Source organism: Nyctibius grandis, chromosome 7, assembly GCF_013368605.1.
Source record: "Nyctibius grandis isolate bNycGra1 chromosome 7, bNycGra1.pri, whole genome shotgun sequence".
Classification (NCBI taxonomy): domain Eukaryota; kingdom Metazoa; phylum Chordata; class Aves; order Nyctibiiformes; family Nyctibiidae; genus Nyctibius; species Nyctibius grandis.
The window spans coordinates 49695609-49717041 of record NC_090664.1 but is presented as its reverse complement, the minus strand read 5'-3'; the positions used below and the strand labels follow the sequence as shown (position 1 = coordinate 49717041).

The 21433-nt window shown below is 42.2% G+C and overlaps 2 protein-coding genes across 3 annotated transcripts in view; both read left to right on the top strand.

Moving 5' to 3' along the window:
- Window positions 1-8963, top strand: part of UBE3C (ubiquitin protein ligase E3C) — an 81918-nt gene extending 72955 nt beyond the window's left edge. The window contains exon 23 of the mRNA XM_068404652.1: window positions 5060-8963. Coding sequence (XP_068260753.1) covers window positions 5060-5230 — 171 coding nt within the window. The 3' untranslated portion in view covers window positions 5231-8963. The remainder of the gene's footprint in view (window positions 1-5059) is intronic.
- Window positions 8964-17487: 8524 nt separating this feature from the next.
- The window catches only part of DNAJB6 (DnaJ heat shock protein family (Hsp40) member B6), a 69187-nt gene continuing 65241 nt past the window's right edge, over window positions 17488-21433 (top strand). For both annotated transcript variants that reach the window (XM_068404444.1, XM_068404443.1), the window contains exon 1: window positions 17488-17571. The gene's annotated coding sequence lies outside the window, so the exon portion shown is untranslated. The remainder of the gene's footprint in view (window positions 17572-21433) is intronic.

The window sequence follows — 21433 nt, the reverse complement described above, 5'->3', positions numbered from 1 at the left end:
CTACAGAAACAGCCTCAATGTTTGTGTTTGCGTGTGTAATGAGTATAATTTAAAAATATTTAATGAAATGTTGTTCTGTTGTTTTGTATTTTAACTGCGATATTTGATAAGCCTACAAACACATTGGTTAGCGTGCTTACTCTCTTCATGGAAGATCCTTGCTGCCATTTCTTGTTACTCTGCAGAAGCAGTATTGCTACCAGCTTCAAGGAACAGGTTGAATTAAGAATAATGTTTTTTAAATCAGGCAAAAGAGGATTTAGGATATAAAAGCACCTATTGAATCTGAACCTCTTAAATTAACCTTTTGAAGTGGGAGATGTATTGTGTTTCCTTCTAATTACCATTTATCTGCTTGTGGGGACACAGCTCATTACTCTTTGTATCTAAATATTTTGCTGCTATCTTCAGATTGCTATTTGCAGTGAAGCTTAAGTATAAAGAAAACTTTTGTCTACTGCTTATAAAACTAAAGAGAGGCCAAGGCAAGGTGAAGACATTTTGAAACTAAATTCTGGGGATATTCTACCCATGAGTTTCAGCTGGGCTGCAAAATTCTGGCTAAGAACTGGCCATGGACTTCACTTCCTCTAAAATGTGGGAACATTCAGTGCTTTTCTGTAAGAAAATAAAAGAAAAAATTGCTTCATAGCAACACCATCACCTTTAGTATGGTGGTCAACAGCATGTTTACAGTTGTACTATTTAGTAAAATTAATACAAAGGTGAGCTTATGTGGAACAAATATAGGCATTGCATCATGCAGTTCCTTACAAGTAAGAATAAGGTTTGTTGCTAAAAAAAATTTGAGTACATGTACTTAGTAAATTTTCATATTATAAGGTACTGTGGTACAATATTTAATCAGCAGTGGATAGTAACTGATTTCCTACAATTAGTATGTAAAATAGGTAGATGAACCCATAAGAAGTGAATACAGGTATTGTGTAAGTCATGAAGGTTTATAGCTGTTTTGTAAAGTAAGTGGTGTTGAATGAACATTTTCTCATTATAGAAATACTTCAGGGACAGATACTAATATTTTATGTAGGAACAAGGAATTCAGATATACATAATAGTCTGGAGGTGGAAACAACATACTTGGAATTTTGCACATTTTTTTCTTGAATCATACTGTGAAAGTTCAGTCTGGTGGGTTTTTTGTGGGGGTTTGTTTTTTTTTTTTTTAATCAGCATTTAAAAAAAATACTTGAAAGGCAAATACTAGAAGAATTTCTTCTCAGCTGTAGGAATTGGGCCCTTTCATGTGATGTGTCCTGGGGGTGACACATGGTAAAGATGTCAGAAATAAAAAATGAAACAACCTCACTTTCCTCTTCCACACACACAACTTAGATGTTTGTAGTACTTATCACTGTATTTCTCTTATTGAATTAAACAAAATCAATTCTAGAATTGTCAAACTTTTGATGATTTTTTTTTTTTTTTTCACAAATACAGTTTTCCTCTGGAAAACAAACGGGAAGATGCTCCAGTATTGAAATCACAGTGGTGTCAGACGCAGACCTCTGACACTTGAATGATTTAAAATATATACAAGCATACATGTGTTGTCATACAGTGGTATGTGGATCAGTTGCTAGGAGTGCTGGAAGAATACTCACAGTAGATTTGAACAGCTTCTTTTTTTCCACACTGCAGAGCGATTTTGGAGTGAAAGAGTCGTTTCTGGTGCCGCATTCTGCAGGGAAGCAGGGCCCTTTTACCTTGACTTCCATCTGTCCCCTTATGCTACAACTTCACATTCTCTTCCCTCTTCAATCCTTTTGTTTATTTTCTTATTTCTCTGTAAGCTGATACGGGTGTGCAGCCCTGCCAGTGCAGCGTGTGATCATTTAAACCTCCCTTTGGTACAATTGTTCTGTAAAGCTCTGGGCAGTCTCACCCTCTGCATAATCCTTTCAGCTGCTGGGCAAGTGCTGTGTGGTGCTGTTAGTGTGTGGATAAGCAATGTATCCTCAGCTGCACTCCTTTTATAGGCACCTGAGAGAGGAATTGGCACCTTCAGTCGGTAATTTGACTGTTCCTCGTGTCTACTTCAAGGTGAAATGAATCATGTCTTAGACTCCACAAAACATACTAACTAGATCCCCTTTAAGAGTAAAGAGTGTGTGGGGTGGCTAGATGTGGATATGGAGACAATGGAGATGGCTGTTTAATGACATGGATCCTATCATGGATTGATTTGTGTGATTATTTAAAAGCCTGCAAGCATTTCTCTTAAACTCTCCAAGTCCATGTGAGTATCAGTGTACAGTACTCTAGCAACAAACAAGGTTTTATAGGGCAGTGGGAAGAACAATTAGAAAACTGTGGGATGAGACCAAGATAGAAGAGCACACATCAGTCATGTAATGAAGGGAGAACTGGGAAACAATTGTGTGGAAACAAAGTAAAGAGAAGTCTCCATTTGTTTGCATCTTTTTTCATTACAAGGGGAGAGGAGGAAATGCAGGTCTCTTACTGCTGCTTTGCTGTGCAGCACTGAGCGGGAGTTAGGACAGTACTTGCAAGGTACTTGCTGTAGTATCTTGTTAACAGGGATTTACTAACAAACCAGGGGTTTGCCAGGAAATGTTTGCCACAAGAGGAAGTGGGTAGCTGGTATTGTCATCAGCAGTAAAGTCTTGGTAGCCTGGACAGCGTGTTGTTGAGAGCTTTGAAGGTGAAGAGTGCAAAGCTGCAGGAGTACTGAATATTACCGGCCAAATAACTGTCTGAGTATATTGATGTTGATGGTAGACATTAACACAAGCCATCTTCAAAAATTGTTTACAGTTTTAATATGCGTACTATATTTTTCTGAGAGGAACACAATTTCTGGTTTTCACTCTGAAATCTTCTCTATGCTTTACATTGTGGAACCTTCACCTTTTCTTAAAGGTAGTGCATGTTAATTTAAGATAAGGAAATGTCTTGACATTCATAGCTTATAGATAGCACAGTCTAGCTTTGCATCGTTTAAAAATTTTAAACTCTCACTGTCAGATTCAGACTCAGAATAACATTTACTAAAGCTAATTACAGTTTAATAAGTTTAATAAATGTGATTGTTACAGACAAAAAAAAAAATCATTAAAGTGTGGTTGAAAATTGTTAAGTTCCAATCAGGTCACATAATAAATTGTTGATACTTTTCACTTCCAAACTATTGCAGTTTCCCACTGTATGGTATTTAATTATGCAACAAAGGGTGCCCTTGGCATGACATTTCAATTTAGAACTTCATTTTTCCATTTTTAAAGCTAAAGTAGGGGAATTCAATTAGCATTTTGAAAGGAACACTAAAAATGCAGCATTTTAGCCATGAAATACTTTTAAGGCCTCCATTTGAACAATAATTTAGCTTAGAATCTCATTGACCTTTTGCCTTTGGAGCTGGGATTTTTTTCCAGTTTCTAAAATCAGAACTGTTTTACCTCAGGCAAGCATTTGATAAAATGAATACTTCGCTTTGCTAGCAAAAGCAGTGCTTTAGAGGTAACAAATAAATATATTTTTCACTCTACTCTTTCTCAGAAGAAAAAAAATCAGATATTATTAAAATAATTAAATATTACATACAAAATGTCTTAAAAGTCTGTTCCTCAGATCAATAGTTATCACATCAGAAGAATAATCAGGGTTTGACAAGTTTGTATCATTACAGACTCCTTATGCACATCAATATCATCCCAATAACATGAGTGACTTTATAATCACTCTGTGAAGAAACACTGAGTATAATTGCTTTAAATAAAGTTAGAGCTTTTTTTTGAGAATATCGAGTACCTCTTGATTTAGAGTTCTAGACCATGGTAGTGTAAATACTTGCTTAATCTTACACATGAACAGATCCACTGAAGTCATTAGTCCTGTTTGTCTTGAAATTCATAAATTGTAGGCTTGCTGAAGGGTTAGTTTAGACAGAAATCCCTTGAGGGCAAGAAATGCCTATAGCATTGTATCAGACAATTGGTTTTAACAAAGAAAATGTCATTGTATATTGTGGTGAGTAGAAGGAAAATAATGGCTTGATACTCATCCAATTGAAGAATTTATTTTATATATGTGGGGTATGCTAACAAGTTCTAGAAGGAAAACACTGAATGCGTATGTTTGATCATTGTTTATTTGGGATTTTTTTGGGGGGAGGATGTCACAGAAAGAAATTGATGTAGTACTATAACTTTATCAAATTTGTTCTTAGATCTGGTGACTCATTCATCCTCTTTCTCCTCAGAGCATCACTTTACCATGACAAGTAAATGCTCCTGTAGAATTTGTGCATAAAATTGGAATACTTTTAAACTCTAAGAATGTTGTAACTGGCATAGCATTTCATTAGCTAGAGCAAAATTGCCTTTGTTGGGATTTTTTTGTATACGGAAACAGTGTCTTCCCTGCCTGGAAAGAAGAAAAGAGAAAGTATAATTCTCCGAAGAAGCCATGTCATTATACAATGACCAATACTATATGTCATTCAAACACGACAGACCATCCTTTTCCATTTACCTCCATTGCTGCTAGTGGTCTATAGTTCCCTGTGTTCAGCATGTAGTTCAGTGTCAGAAAACTGCCGTGTAGCAGGAACCCATCACTTTCCTGTTCCTAAAGAATAACCAGCATCCATGGGCATTTGGGAGGCTCTGTAAGGAGAGTCTGAAGTTGTGAAACCCACTTGTTTCTCCCAAATACAACAAAAAATTTCTTGCATTACTGTTTCCATTTCGTGTTTCGCTGTTTTTGTAGCATCATGAATTTGCAAAATAGAGTGTATGAACAATAACAAATTATTATTTTTTTCTTGGAACCAAATAAATTGTTTTGTGTTTTGCAAATTAATGGATCTTGGTGGGGACAAGGTAGAGGGAGGCACTAGACAATTCAAGAGTGCTTTTGGGGCCACCAGGAATGAAAGAAAATGCCATTTGAGTACGTCATTGTGACAGGTTTTAATCCAATGATTTATTTCCTAGAAATCTGTGCCAGCTGTTAGGAGGTAGGTTTTGGCTTGTATGTGTTTTTTGATATGTTTTTTTTCTGTTGCATTTTTCAGGAGTTATATCCTGCATTTTGCATTCACAATGGAGGATCTGATTTAGACAGGCTACCTACTGCCAGTACCTGCATGAACTTGCTGAAGCTTCCTGAGTTTTATGATGAAAATCTTATGCGAAGCAAGCTTCTTTATGCCATTGAATGTGCTGCTGGATTTGAATTAAGCTGAGTTGAACTGATGCTTATTTGGATGACCTGCAGAGGAACTAACCAGTGCCTACTCTATAAGCAGCACCCGTACCCAAGCAGTTTTAAGGGAATTCTGTCTAGATTTCTGCAGCTCTTGTGTCTTATCAAATTGCCCTCAAATAGGTTTCATTTTTCAACACGATTTATTAGTTAGCTTTCATTAATTAATATTACATTGACACCACTTTATGATTCAAAACAATGAATGCCGTGTGCAGTGTGGCTGTTTTCTGTGTTTATGCGACGAAAGAGCACATTTAAAGAACAGAGACATCTCAGTGAAATTAACCAAAGATGAAGCTTTGGCTTTGTGCTGTTCGAACATAAATAATTTCACAAACTGGCAATAAAGTTGTGTATCGTGCAGCGCATTGGGATGAGACAGGTCTAACATCCTGTAATTAATCTTTTAGATGGAAGTGAAGCAGATGTTTGCAGATATCCCAGAACTGAGAGGATGAAAATGCTCATTACCGATAACCTAACATCCTTACTTACATTGTAGAATTGTTTACAAATCATAGTTGTTGCAGAACTGGTTTTGTTTTATACTACCTTCCCTCAAGATGGTAGGCACTGAGATAAAATGTTTATAATATTCCATTTGTGCTTTCTGAAATACCTTGGAGAAATCGGATTCACATTATTTTAAGTTCAAACTTTGGCTGCGTCATTATCACTTGAACACTGGCGTGAATGGATGTGACTATCCATGTTTTCTCTGTTCTGTTTCTGTCTTTTGTGCCTGTACAGATTTTTTTTTTTAATGTATCAGACTCCTGTTGCATTCACAGTACATACAAAAGTCGTCACTTTGGAAAAATACACATGTAACAACTATTAAAATTATTTGAACCAAAGTTATCAGGCTTTATCTTTTATATTTGAAGCCTGAGGTGTTCACATTCCTTTTCCCTGTCATTTCTTTCCATCTTAAATACCACACCTGTGCTGTAGACACTAGTAAAATTCATTATTTTTTTGTGGTTAAACAGCTTTTATATCCATCTGCCTGCAGTACTTCTGCTAAGAAAAGTAGGTGGGGATATGCTGCTTAATATAATTTGATATCTGGGAAAAAATTTGCTTTCGTATGGAAGGAGCTGATCCTCTAGTAGTAGGCACATCGTTGGGTATTCGTATGCAAACTGCAGCCAATTTAAAAAAGGAATTATAGTTCAAACTGTAAGTGCATCCCTCTGAACTTTAGTTTTATTTTTTAAATCATCAAAATTTACAATCAAATTTGTATTAATCTCTTATGCAAAAAAATATTTTGCTGTTACTGGAAACTGTTGGATTTCATATTTAATGAGCAGTAACCAGCAATATCCTTTTAAATGTGGGGAAACTGAGTGATTTTAAGATGTTTACTAGTAAGCATATAAAAATGTATAATTTCTTAATTTGAGTAATAAATGAAGTGTTAAATGCTATTTGTAGTCTTGATGTACAGAAATAAAACGATTGGTTTTCTTTTTGGTTTTGCTTTAGGCTTTTTATTTATGTTAAATGTTACATACCCAACCTATTCTTTATCCCAAAATTCTTTTCTTGTGTATTTTTCTACATAAATTATGGAACTTGTAAAGTTGAAAAAGAGACCAGTAATAGTGGAACTGCCTCCTAATTGCAAAACCTGAACACTTCTTTTAGATAGCATTATTTATTTTAGAATGTAATGCTTTAAATATTTGGAAATTATTTTTCAATTCCATTATTTTGCTACATTGGGTAGTGTTGTAGCTGTATTTTGTAAAATTAAATTTAACTTTTCTATTAAATATTCATATTTTAAAGATTGTGTTGGAGTCATGCCAAGTAATCATGACTGGTAATGTACACTTTCTGCTTTTGTAAAAGGAGACAGTGCACACTATTGCTGTCTGTTACCGTGAATGCACGTTCAGCAGAGAGGGTACGCTGGGGGGAAGTGTGAGTTGCGGATAGATGTAGTCATGTAATTGCAAGAATCACACAGTTGCAGAAGACTTCAGTAGAGAATTTGAGTTGGCTGAAAATACTCTTGACGTTTTATTTCTTCTGTATGTAGTACTGGGTGATCTTGTTTTGTATATTCTGTACATTAAGCATGAAATTCTGCCATACTCAAGTCAGTGGGATTGTAGCCTAGATTTCATTCTGCAGGTAGTCAGCTTGAAAATCTCTGCTGCAACAGTTTACACCACCTTCAGTATCTAGCCTGCAATAAGAGGAGGGTAGGGCTTTCCTTTGGCAACGAGTGCTTTCAGTTCTGACTGTCAACTGTTTTCCTATAGTCAGGATGAAGCACAAGTCCCTGCTTTTCAGTGATCTATTGCTGGATATTTTAAGGAACAGGAGATAAAGATATGAGAAATAATATAGGTATAGTTAGTCATGTCCTGAGGATCTGGGTGGTCTAAATGATATCTCGTAGCTCTTACATCGCAAGAATTGTTTATGAAACAACCGAAAATGGATTTTCCATTTTTTAAAATAAGAGCGAACTCTCTCCCAGTTGTGATGCTCCCGGAGTTTAGGGAGGCAGAGACAGGAAGCACTTTGTGCCCAAGTAACCTGAAATACTGTTGTAGATTTTGATCATCAGAATTATGGCAGTAATACTTATGGGTTTGGAGTTGTTTTCTGTGCAAGACAACCCTTCCTTAAAGTCAATTTCTGTACTTCAGTGTTTTGTCCTCCTAGTTCAGTATGTGCTTTTTGAAAAATTAGGGCATTTTCTGTTTCCTTCTTGTTTTAAAATATTTTTTGTTTTATAATTTTGTAAACTGTTTTAAAAACATTTTTGTCAAGGTTTATCTTTATGATGAAAGAGGTTGCAAATTCTTCATCTCTCCAAAGTTAAAAGGCATAGAAGCAGAATAAAAAAAATAAAATTAGCACTTGGTCTGTTTATCTCAGTGAGAATTTTTCCAGATGTGGGTTTAATCCTACTAGCTGGATTAAAAAACAAAACAGAAATGATTGGCCTTGTTCCTTGATCTCAGTTGTCTTCCATAGTGGTCTTGAAAGCCAGACTTGTATAAATTTCACAAAACTCACTCATGATTTCTAGGGAGAATTTATGTCTATGAAAGAGGAAAGATTTGGCTCCAGTTTCATGCGTAAACACTGAGCTGACAGAAGTTTGATTTGAACAAAAGGATATCTTCAGTTATTTTTGTGTGGGGTGCTCCATAATTTAAAAAAAATGAGCTTCCTGATGCTATTAGTAGCAATGTGGACAGGTTTTTTTGGCACCATTTGAGTAATCTAGCACAAACATCCTAATTTGGTCAATAAAGGAGTTTGGAATTCAAAGAAAACACTTTTAGGAGTGCAGTGAGCTCATGCTAAATTTCAGTTTAAACCAAAAACTATTTGTTAAATGCCAGTGAGACAGCACATACTCTTTTCACCACTGAAAAATAGTACAGCACAGAAACAAAAGGAAAAAACGAGCTGTTTTTTCTTGAAATGTTTTGTTGGAGCTGTAATTTTTTTGGTATTTATAATTATATGCAAAAACTTTAAAACATTTGCTCATATACATGAATCTGTGTTAATAATAATGGTTTGTGATGTAAATGCTTGTTACTATTTTTTTTCATGATGCTTTGCCTGTCAGTGAAGGAAAGAAGAAATGAACATGGTCTGTAAAACTGATCAGGATATCTATATTTTTATTGACTTCTGCTTTTGTGAATAAAATAATTTGAGTTTTCTTGAAACTTTGCAGAAACACTCTTTTATTTCCTTTTTTTTTTTTTCCCCAGTAAATTTGGCATTCTCTTGCTAAAGATTTAGTCCTAAATGGATTCTAAAAGGGAAGCTAATATTAACTGTTCGTTGGTCTTGAAGTTACTACTGTTGGAACAGGCTGCCCAGGGAAGTGGTGGAGTCACCCCCCGGGGGGTATTTAAAAGACGAGTAGATGTGGTGCTTAGGGACATGGTTTAGTGGTGGGCTTGGCAGTGCTGGGTTAACGGTTGGACTTGATGATCTTAAAGGTCCTTTCCAACCAAAACGATTCCATGATTCTATGATTTTACTGCTTCAGGATGATGTGTAACTTCAGTTTTTGAGCTGTGAAGCTCCCACTCTGTCAGCCAAACTGCAGCTATAAGGTTTAGCTTTGTTTCAGTGTGTCTTTCAAACAGCGTGGCTGAGATCACTGATGTGCTTTGAAAAAACTTCTTCAGAATCTTTCGAAAGAACAAAACTCCCTCCTTGGATAAAAATATGAGAAGTTGTAATGATAGTGAAGAATGCTACTCTGTCAGCAAACATGTTCAAATGCTACTCTGTCAGCAAACATGTTCAAATGCTACTCTGTCAGCAAACATGTTCAAAAACACCTTTCAGCTTCTTCTGGAGTTTTAGCACATAAGTGGGCCCCTCTGAAGGGGTAATTTAATTTTTATCTTCTTCGATAATTATAATTATCTGCTTCCCTTTGCTTTTATATTATTTTCATTGCTAAATACACTTTTAGTTTCACGATAGCATTTATAAGGTTAGTATTGTGCATGTTTATTTTGGAATACTTACGAATAGCACCATATATGCTTCAGCTTACCTGCCACTAAAAATGTGGTAAACAGAAAATTCAGAAAACTCCATTACTCCAAAACTTTAATCATCTTTCTCTCTGACTTGCTTGTTAGTGAATGCAGCAGCATTTTAAAAACACCTTTTGTGGACTTTGATGTGACTGGGGACTGAGTAGACTGCACTAATGCTCTTCCTTGTCAGATGCCTGTAGATGTCTGCAGTTGTTAATAAATGGCACTTACCACCTAAGGTTGGATTTGAGATTTTGTGGCTTTGCTTTTTCAACTTCCAGTGCTGCTTTGTCTTTTCAAGGATTTTGCAAATCCGTTATCAACTGCAAAATAACAGACTCCATAAAAATTGAGATCTCAATTCCTTTAACAACTTTTTATAGATAACAATGCTCAACATTGATGCAAAAACCATAGGACTAGTGCTAAATGTTAAATCACCTAAATGTGTATTCACTACTGCCACCAACAGCATCGAACATCTAGAAGTGCAACTTCTTGGATGATCTCCTGTAATTTGGCTGTCTTCTACAAAGGCTGAGTAGCCCAGTGCTAGGTGTGATCCAGCAAAGCACGTCAGGCAGGAGAAACACAGGAATTCCAACTGACACCAGTGGGACTGCTTGTACATAAAGGCATGCACAGATGTCCTGCAGGCTTGATTTCACGCTGTCAAGGGATGAACTTTTCTTGTGTGACAGATAGATCATTGCTACATTTCATTGCCAGAATAGTTGCTGTCCAGTCTGAGACTAAGTTTACCTGTCCGCAGCTCTGCAGAAGACACACATTCTGGTTGCAGTGTTTGTTCATGTATCTGTAGGAACAGCTTGCTCAAATGTCCGACTATATTTAAGATGATTGTTTTCTGCATTCCCAGAGCAGCTGTTAGTTCATTCTGTGTAACATTTGACTGAAAAGTAGTTTTGCATTATTTCTATTTTATTCTCTGTTTACAGTTACACATAGCTCTTGATTGCTGAAGAAGGAAACAGGCATTCACCAGATGGTGTTATTTCAGATCATCTTGCTACTTCTGCTTACCCAAATGTTAGATCTAGGAAAAGCATGTCTCATCACTTGCTATGTACTTTTGCTTCATGTTGTCAAACACACCTGAAGAAATTAGTTCCTTCTAGCCCTTGTATCTTTAAGAATAATTCTTTTCATTATAGCTCCACTTACTGTTTTTCTTTCACCTCTGCGCTTTCAGGCAAACAGCAGCAGAGCTCCAAGTTCTGCAGAGATACTTTTGGTCTAATTATCTGTTAGATCTATCTGGCTATTGATGAAAAATTACATAGAATTAACTAGTATTTGGCATTGGCATATGGATAAGAAAGCACATCCCTGATCAAGTTAATGAACTGAAATGCTGATCGAGCTGTCCTTGCAAGGATTAAGCACTTGCCATAAGCTGTGAGATCTGCTGACTGCCCACAACAGTTCTTAGGTTGTTGTCTGCACACCCCAAATAATCTGTAGAATACATCTGACACTTCAGGAGGAATTGGCAAAAACCTCAACGATCCTGAAATGTTTTAATCACTTTCAAAAGCATCCACTCGGCTCAAGCTTTTTATTACAAAGAGGAGTCCAGATGAACTTGCAGCCTCTTGATTACCTAAGCAGCACCGTACCAATGAAAACTGAGGTTGTGCTCGACAGAAAAACTCTGGAGAATGCTAATGAAAATTGGTTATTTTGTGCTTTTAATGCTTCTACTTAGAGTTTTAAACATTAGGTGTATTGCCCATATTTCAAGTCTAATTGTTTCTGATAAGCTATCAGCAAAAAGTTAATGCTTATATTTAATTAAGTGGCACTTTCCAGAATTACTTTGCCAGTAGTACTATAATTAAATGATGTGAGAACAGTCTTTGATACATATGCTCATATTCTTTGCTAATACCAAAAATAGAATCTGTAAATCTGTAAATAGAAAAACTGGATGCATTAAGCAGCAGGCCAGAGCAGCAGGCCGGGAAGGCTACAGCCATTACCACTTCAAAGGGACTAATATTAATATCTCTCTAATGCAGCATTTTCAAGCATTTCTTGTGTTCTGATGGGCTTTTCGTAATTGACCTCCATAAGTCATAAAAAATGATTAAAAAAAAAGAATCTGGGGACTATGTGAATCGCTAATACCTCCTGGAATGCTGCCACGTTATTTCCATCATTGGGTTATAGCTACCAGTTAGGCCTGAATTCATCTCACTTAACTTCAGCCCCCTGTAAGGTGGCTGTCAAGGCACTTCTGATGGAAGGGAGGCAACCCAGAGACAGAGCTCCAGAGGCAGTTTGTTCTTTACTAAAATATGTGTCCAAAGCGGGTGGAATAAATCATGCCCTGGAAATGCCCCCCCCCCTTCTCTCTTCATAGTTGGAGACCTTAAACTAGATGCTTAACTTTTAGATGGCTGAAGTTAGCTGAAGTGAAACCAGACCTTTCCCTTGTGTTCCCAGGTGAGAGTTGAAAATTCCTGAACAATGAAGATCCTCTGATAACAGAGTTTATTCTGACTTATGACTCAGGACTTGGAGGTCAGCCCAGGTCTGCCTGGATCTTTGATACCAGCTTCGACAGACTCACCAGACTTTATCAGCTTTTGTTATTGGAATTTTGATCCTCTGCCAGCAACATCAGATTTAATGCTCTCTAACACAATATTCCAGGCTTTTGCTGCAAGCAGCTAGCCATAAAAACATAGAACGCTTTTACTTTATTCTTCTGCAAATACCTTTGAAGAAGGTTTTCTGAATCTGAAAGCTTTTCTGTTAGTCCTAGAAGTAGATCTAATTAAACATGTTACCTCTTTCTATGAGTCTTGCCTCTAAAATCTTTCCAATGACATTTACCTCTGATGAGGAGGAAGGTGGTTATGGCTCTTTACCTTATGCAGTTCCCCTTCCTGTTTATCTGTGTTAATTTTTTACACAGAGACTGCAAGGTCCTTCTGTTGCATGGAAAACACTGACATGGGCAGTTCTCATTTAAGGACTTTCAGATGATTTTAAGACATCTAAATAAGATTAACGCTGAAGTTTAAAAATAATTCTGAGAAATCATAACTGAAACAAGTGTGACTGAATATACAGATCAAATCGAACTATGGGTCAGAATAATTTTAATGAAATCTTGGGGAACTAGTCAGTCCTGTCCTGTGGTACCTGAACTATGTAACCTGAATGAGAGAAAGGCGGGTAAAAAGGTGGTTCAGCAGTACCTGACTATAGTTAGGAACATTGTTTATCAGAGTGCTACTCTTAAAAGCAAAGTAATCACAGCCACAATACCTATTTTGAGCTTTGGGTGATCTGGGAGAAGCAGAGACCTTGCCTAGATGCATATATGGAACACGTTAACCTGAAAACCCATAGAGGCTGAGCTGACCCGCTGAAGATCTGAAGGGGTAAGAGGTGGGTGCGCTGCTGTACTGGGCTGAGGCAACAAGTGCACTGGGCAGAGCAGCATGAAAGCAGCATTTCCTTCACTGCTTACCAGCAAGCAACATTCTTCTGATCAGAAAACAAACAGAAGCCAGGAAAACAAGACCATGAATGTATGTGTTTTGAAAGCTAAGCTGAGGAAAAGCGATAAAAAGCTGCCGTTGTGCATGTTTTTATGGGTTTGTCCTGTTAGTCTTGTGCTCCCAAAATTACTGTTAACATGTACCCACCTCCATGAATGAAAAGATGTGTAGAGTTAAACCTCGTCGAGACGACTTCCGATGGAGTGCTTGGTCGTTTACCAACAAGGGGAGCTTGAACCACAGGTAGAAGGGAGAGACTTCTTCCTTTGGAGGAGCTGAGCAGTCTGATGGGTGCTGTGTTAGAGGCAACCTCAGCCTGGAGCCTCCAGAGTTAGTTCTCTCTGCTCTTAAGACCTTAAGATATAAACAGAACCCTGTCATTCCATACAGAATTAGGCTTCTTTGTCACTGTTGTTCCACTTGTGTGGATAAATAGAAGATTTTGTGGTCAGCATCTGTCGTGGCATAACTTTAACACAAAATCTTCTCTGTAAACAATTAAAGAAAAGTTATCTGCCTCATGTGTTACTTCCAACATGTTTACTGCAGGTGAAATTTTTAAAAGGCTGAAGACATTTCCTACTTTGTTCTCACCTGTCATCGGTTAATGAAAGGTTGAGGAAAAAACTCTTCACATCAAGAAATGTTTAAAGCATTATATCAAAATTTTATATGATCTCCCACACTACACAGTACTGACCCGCTGCTTGCCTTTGCATTTCCTAGGCTGGGAATCTCTGAGGTTTGCAACCGTACTTTTTAGAAAAAGCCAGTCTAACCTACTAGTTGTCTTTTTTTTTTTCCCCCCAAGTGGATCAACATCTTGGACCTCACAGCTACTGGCTGATGAGAAACTAATAATGATGCTAGGTAGCTCTTTGATCTAATTTTAAAGACTTGTTCCCATGACCACAATTTAGCATCGTATCTCACAGAACAATATTTCTTTTGTAGCTTGTATTTCCCCCAGCACCAAACCTATACTTTTATTAGGGTTGTCCTACTACTTGCCTTGCTGATGTGTATTAGGTTTTCCTCTGTCTTATTCCAAGCTTGCTTTTCTCTTTTTGAACTGATGCTACTCCCACATAAACACCTCCAAAATAATGAGTAGCCCTTTAATTGACTGTATTTGGGGAGCACACATTTTAGGTGTGGAAACTCTTTAATTCGACCTTGGTGATCTATAAATCAATGCCTCCTCCAACTTTTTAAATAAAGGGCAAGAAATATAATTTTACAGCAATTTAAACCATGGATAAAATCCAAATTTTTAAAATAGAATAATAACTTGGCTGCTTATACTTTGCTGACAGCCATAACACTCAGAAAACCACATACTCGAATATAACCCAAAGGATGCTTAAGTATATTCAAACAGCACAAGGGATCTCTACAGGTGCCAGCTGGAAAACAATGAATCTGGCCTCAAAAGAATTATGCGTGAGGGTTAGAATTTTTGAGACTAAAATAAAGACACACATGGGGGAAGAAATTTTGTGTTCTCGCTTCTAGCAGCCAAACTCACCTATTCAAAGAGCGTTCTCTTTGAATAACAAAGAGGAGTTATTAGCCATCCACAGGGACCTTGACAGGCTTGAGAAGTGGGCCTGTGTGAACCGCGTGAAGTTCAACAAGGCCAAGGGCAAGGTCCTGCAGGTGGGTCGGGGCAATCCCAAGCACAAATACAGGCTGAGTGGAGAATGGATTGAGAGCAGCCCTGAGGAGAAGGACTTGGGGTGATGGCTGACGAGAAGCTCAACATGAGCCGGCAATGTGCGCTTGCAGCCCAGAAGGCCAACCGTATCCTGGACTGCATCAAAAGAAGCGTGGCCAGCAGGTCGAGGGAGGTGATTCTGCCCCTTTACTCTGCTCTCGTGAGACCCCACCTGCAGTGCTGCATCCATCTCTGGGGCCCCCAACATAAGAAGGACATGTAGCTGTTGGAGCGAGTCCAGAGGAGGGCCATGAAGATGATGAGAGGGCTGGAGCACCTCTCCTATGAAGACAGGCTGAGAGAGTTGGGGCTGTTCAGCCTGGAGAAGAGAAGGCTCCGGGGAGACCTTCTAGCAGCCTTCCAGTACCTGAAGGGGCTACAGGAAAGCAGAAGAGGGACTTTTTACAAGGGCATATAGTGAGAGGACGAGGGGGAATGCTTTTAAACTTAAAGAGGAGATTTAAATTAGCTATTAAGAAGAAGTTCTTTCCTGTGAGGGTGGTGAGACACTGGAATAGGTTTCCCAGAGAAAATGTGGGTGCCCCCTCCCTGGCAGTGTTCAAGGCCAGGTTGGATGGGGCTTTGGGCAACCTGGTCTAGTGGAAATGTGTCCCTGCCCGTGGCACAGGGGTTGGAACTAGATGGTCTTTAAGGTCCCTTCCAACCCAAACCATTCTATGATTACTTTTTTTCTTCTTTTCCCCCAGCAGCTCACCTGGATATCATTTCACCACTTCCCCCCTCCCCGAGAAACGCAGGGAGGCTGGCCACACAACTGCCTGCCTCTGGGGGCTTAGAAACCCCTGGAGAGGAATAACGACAGTGCTGTGAGGGGAAACAGGTGCTAGGGAAGGGGCTGAGGCCACCAAGGCCCACGGAGGCCGCCCTCCCCCAGCCAGGCCCAGGCCCACGGAGGCCGCCCTCCCCCGGCCAGGCCCAGGCCCACGGAGGCCGCCCTCCCCCGGCCAGGCCCAGGCCCACGGAGGCCGCCCTCCCCCGGCCAGGCCCAGGCCCACGGAGGCCGCCCTCCCCCGGCCAGGCCCAGGCCCACGGAGGCCGCCCTCCCCCGGCCAGGCCCAGGCCCACGGAGGCCGCCCTCCCCCGGCCAGGCCCAGGCCCACGGAGGCCGCCCTCCCCCGGCCAGGCCCCGGCCCACGGAGGCCGCCCTCCCCCGGCCAGGCCCAGGCCCACGGAGGCCGCCCTCCCCCGGCCAGGCCCAGGCCCACGGAGGCCGCCCTCCCCCGGCCAGGCCCAGGCCCACGGAGGCCGCCCTCCCCCGGCCAGGCCCAGGCCCACGGAGGCCGCCCTCCCCCGGCCAGGCCCAGGCCCACGGAGGCCGCCCTCCCCCGGCCAGGCCCAGGCCCACGGAGGCCGCCCTCCCCCGGCCAGGCCCAGGCCCACGGAGGCCGCCCTCCCCCGGCCAGGCCCAGGCCCACGGAGGCCGCCCTCCCCCGGCCAGGCCCCGGCCCACGGAGGCCGCCCTCCCCCGGCCAGGCCCCGGCCCACGGAGGCCGCCCTCCCCCGGCCAGGCCCCGGCCCACGGAGGCCGCCCTCCCCCGGCCAGGCCCCGGCCCACGGAGGCCGCCCTCCCCCGGCCAGGCCCCGGCCCACGGAGGCCGCCCTCCCCCGGCCAGGCCCCGGCCCACGGAGGCCGCCCTCCCCCGGCCAGGCCCCGGCCCACGGAGGCCGCCCTCCCCCGGCTAGGCCCCGGCCCACGGAGGCCGCCCTCCCCCGGCCAGGCCCCGGCCCAAGCCCAGGCCCAGGCCCAGGCCCACGGAGGCCACTCTCCCCCACTCAGGCCCAGGCCCAGGCCCCGGCCCACGGAGGCCGCCCTCCCCCGGCCAGGCCCCGGCCCACGGAGGCCGCCCTCCCCCGGCCAGGCCCCGGCCCACGGAGGCCGCCCTCCCCCGGCCAGGCCCCGGCCCAAGCCCAGGCCCAGGCCCACGGAGGCCACTCTCCCCAGTCAGGCCCAGGCCCAGGCCCAGGCCCACGGAGGCCACTCTCCCCCACTCAGGCCCAGGCCCAGGCCCAGGCCCGCGGAGGCCGCTCTCCCTCAGTCAGGCCCAGGCCCAGGCCCGCGGAGGCCGCTCTCCCTCAGTCAGGCCCAGGCCCAGACCCAGGCCCAGGCCCGCGGAGGCCGCTCTCCCCCAGTCAGGCCCAGGCCCAGGCCCAGGCCGAGACCCGCGGAGGCCGCTCTCCCGCAGTCAGGCCCAGGCCCGCGGAGGCCGCTCTTCCCGCCGGCGGTGCCGCTCCGGGACGCGAAGCTCCGCCCCCGGCTCCGGCCCCGCCCCCTCTGTAGCGCCGTCGACCGCCGGCAGGGGGCGCGCTCTGCTCGCGCGCGGCGGGCGGGCAGGCGCTGGGCAGCGCACGCCGTTCGAGAAACTTCCGGAAACAGCTGGGCGGAAGTGACGTTCTCGTTGACGGAACTTCCTGTTTGCGGCTGAGGTGAGGTGCCGCCGTTGCTGTTGTCCCGGGCTGCTGGCGGGGGGGTGGTGGCCGCGCTGCGGAGGCATCGGGGCGGGTGAGTGCGGGGGGTGAGGCGGCCCCGGGACGGGCCTGGCCTCTTTCGGCCGTGTGAGGGGAAGGGGGTGGGGGGGGGAAGCGAGCGGGAGGGGGCGCCGGTTTCTAGGCCAGGCCTCGGGTCTTAGCAACAGTGTTGCTGGTAACGGGGCTCGCCGGAGGCGCGTGTTGCTGCGCGCTGGAGGCTCCGCGGTGGAGTGTCCCCCGCAGGGGGCCGGGAGCGCTGCCAGCTGTTGGGAAGGTGCGTGGCGGCGGCCCCGGGACGACCAGCGCAGGGTTTGCGTGGGGCGCGGAGCGGGCGGCGGGGATCGCCGGCAGTTGGGGGCGGGCGGTGAGGGAGCCGCCCCCGAGCGCAGTGGCTGCCTTGGGCTTATCCCGTAACTCGGAGCGGAGGAGTTACAGCTTGGATCCGCGGGCCGTACCGTCCCCGATCGGATTTGCTTCCTGTTTGTCGCCAGCAGAGAAGGCCTAGGGGAAAAAAATCCGTATTTCCATTTCTGCTTGCAGAGATTTTGGTTACAAAAAGGTGAGAGAGCGAGCTTCAGTTCACCCTTTGCTCTTGGATGTGTTGAACAGACCTTTTACTTAAAGTGCTTTTCTTCGCGGTGCACTTCTTTGACATGCTTGTAAACCAAACGTTCTCCCCCTCTTCCCCCCCGGTAGAAGTGGTTTAGTTAAATTCTGTTCTGCGGTTATTAACTCCGAGTAGGGTCAGCAGTAAGGTTTGTTCTGGGTGAAGGCGGTAGTGGTCAGGCGTTCTGAACTCGCTGTTGCCAAGTGCCAAGCTGAGTTGAAAACTATCTCTGGCAGGTAAGGAACATAGTTTGTCGTCAGTATTTGCCGGACTTCTGGGAGGGCTGCGAGTTGGGAAGTTAAGTTATTTATGGTGAGTGTTCCTGTTTGTAGTAACACTTTATGCTGTGTTACAGTTTTACTGTCAGAGCTCTGTTGGCTCCTGAAAACCTGTGCTGCATCCTTGAACCGTTCTAACTAAAGGCGTTAGAAAAGATCATTCAAAATACTGAGCGAATTTGTTTTGAATTCTGTTAATAATAAACTGCTTGTTCAGTTCTCATTTGGGCACAGTAACATAGGAGCTAAATTTATAACAATGCTAGTGTGCAAATGTCAAGCTTGTGACATCGCATAGTGAAATCAGTGATCAAGCCCTGAGTTTTTAGGATATAAAGTATCAAAAAGTGATAAGAACAAGGTGTTGACACAGAGGGAACAGCTGGAATGAAACTAGGCTCTGCCTTGCTGGTCCTCTGAGGTTGCAGTTACTGCTGCCTGCTGACCTGAATTTTTGTTTACTCTTTGAAGATCCTTGTACTCTAGTTAGGAGGGATTTTATGTTCAGCTGATGATCAAGAGCCTGGTGGTTAAAGTACCATTTAGTTTGCTGGATTATGTTGTCAGAGAACATTTGTTTGGACCAGTGAGTAAATGTATTTACAGATCTTGTCTCTGTGATTACTTTTTTGTGTTTTTGTGTTTGTTTTTTTTTTTTTATTTATTTTAAACAACCAAAATGCTAACTAGTGCACAATTCTGGTCTAACTTTGTTTCCCCCTCTTGGCTCTCATGCTGCCTTTTCAGTGGAGAACAAGAGACTGTTGGAAATGGAAGTTAATTTAGGATTAAATTTTCTTAAATAATCTCAGACATTGGAGGAGAAATTTAAATTGCCACTTTTACTGGCAGTACTGTTTAAACTGCAATGTTAATAATAATTTCTCTCTCTGTAAACTGCAAAGTTCCCCTCATTCTCCATCAGATTTGTCTTTTTAGCACTTGTGCTTTCTGACTACAGCACATTCTTACCAAAACAGCTTTTCTCTCTGGTGTTTTCTTCTGTCTGTCCTAGATTGAGGCAGTTTGCTAATTTATCTTGGCTGGACTTTGGGAGAAAGCATCAAGGCTTCACTTTTGTGTAACACAGAATGTTTAGTTGGAGCAATAATGTGTTTTGCTATTTATTTTTTTTAATAGATATAGGAATTTTTCTACCTACTGTATTCTTTCTTTCATCCAGTAGAAGTTTTGGAATGTACTTTGAGAGAGGAAACCACTTATATCATCATCTCAATAACAAGGGTACACGAGCTCTTAATAGTATTTGGACTGTACTGAGGAAAGAAATACCTGTTTTTTTGGTTTGGTTTGGTTTTTTTAACCTGTAAAACTTTCAGGACTACTGTGTCTGTACATCTGTGCTTAACATGTTGGCGCAGTTCGGTCTTTGAGCTGAGGTCGTGTGGGATGAGGGTGATGACTGTGTTTTACTGTGAGTCCAGAGGCATTGAAGTTCCAGCCAGGAATTGACTGAAATGTCACACCGGGTTGAACAGACTGGGTGCAGCCACCCGTGTTAGCTGTGTTCTGCTCTTGTGCTGCTGGCTACAGAAGGTACACTGGGCTTCCAGACTTGAGCAGACTGTTTGTTTCTTACCATATAAATAGTGATGTTTTGAAGGGAATGTATTAATCTTCAACTTAGTTGTGTGAGGTTTAATGTTCTAGTATTTTGCTCCTTAAGTAGGAAGTGCTCCATTTCTCTCGTAGCATTTCTAAAGAACCTCATCAGCTCTGTCCTGAAAACATTTTCTGTCAACAGCTCTTCCTTTGTCTTGATTTATTCAAGGAATGGAAGGATTAGTGAGAAATTACTTAGCTTTGTCAAAACTTGTTGGATCTTATATGTGATGATTATTTATTTCAAGACAGATTTAAATTAAAACTGTAGTTGATGATATGAGTAGGTTTAAATTATATATTCTTTGCTTTTGAATGAAATACATTTGAATACATGTTAGATTTTTTTCTTAAGTTTAGACTTAATGAAAACATTATTCTGCTTCTTTTTATTTAACTGCTAGGGAAGAAATAATTCATGCATGTGAATTTCACTCCTACAGTTACTAGTTGTAGATTTCATTTATGTTTTCTATTTGTTCTGAGTAAGTACTGAACTCCCACTGATGTTAGTGAGGACCCAGCACTTAACAAGGATCTTATAGCCCATATAATAAGTCTGAAGCCATTCATAACTACACTGCAGACAGTTTTTGTTAAAACCTTGTTAATTCTTTTGATTAGAAGAAATTATTTTTTATCTTAAAATGTCTGAATCTCTAACAGCCTGTCATTGTTCTGAAAAAGAAATTGGTGTTTGCTTTAACGTAATATGTTTTTTTTTGCTAGTTGGCTTAAGTAAGATTATCATGACTCCAAAAACTACTTCAGGGGAAGTGTGTAGAAACTTTAAACTTTTCTTTTCCCTGAAGGATCATCTGGTTGCGTGTGATTATTTGGCTGAAACTTTCCGGACCCAGTCTTTGGCAGTTGAGACTTTCACTGTTTTTAATCGCTTAATCAAACACAGATCATACATTTTAAAAAATGAATTAGGAATATTTTTACTTTGTATAAAATAGCCTTTTATGGTTAGTTTTCGGAGGGTGCCAGTGTTCCAGATATTTATATGACACAATTCCAAATTTGGACACCTGAGTTGTTGTGTTTTGGAAAAATGCCCCTTTGCTTTAAGGAGAGATTGTGAATCAGTACGCCTTGATTTAAGGGCTGCTCTTAGATCAGATAGATAAGCAGCAGAGGATCAGCCAAGGGTGTGAGGGTAGCCTATTCACTGAGCTACTTCCTTTTCCAGTTTTTCTTAGCTAGTTTACATATCTTTCACAGATGAAGATTTTCAGTTTCTTCTGTTTCCATTTTTGGTACTTTAATTGTTTTTTAATGGTTTCTTACTTGTTGCCCTTTACAGGCTTTTGGTGTGCCAGACAGTAATGTGGACAAAAATGCCCTGTAGTTCTTGCCACAGTTGTGTCTTGCTCTCCTCGGGG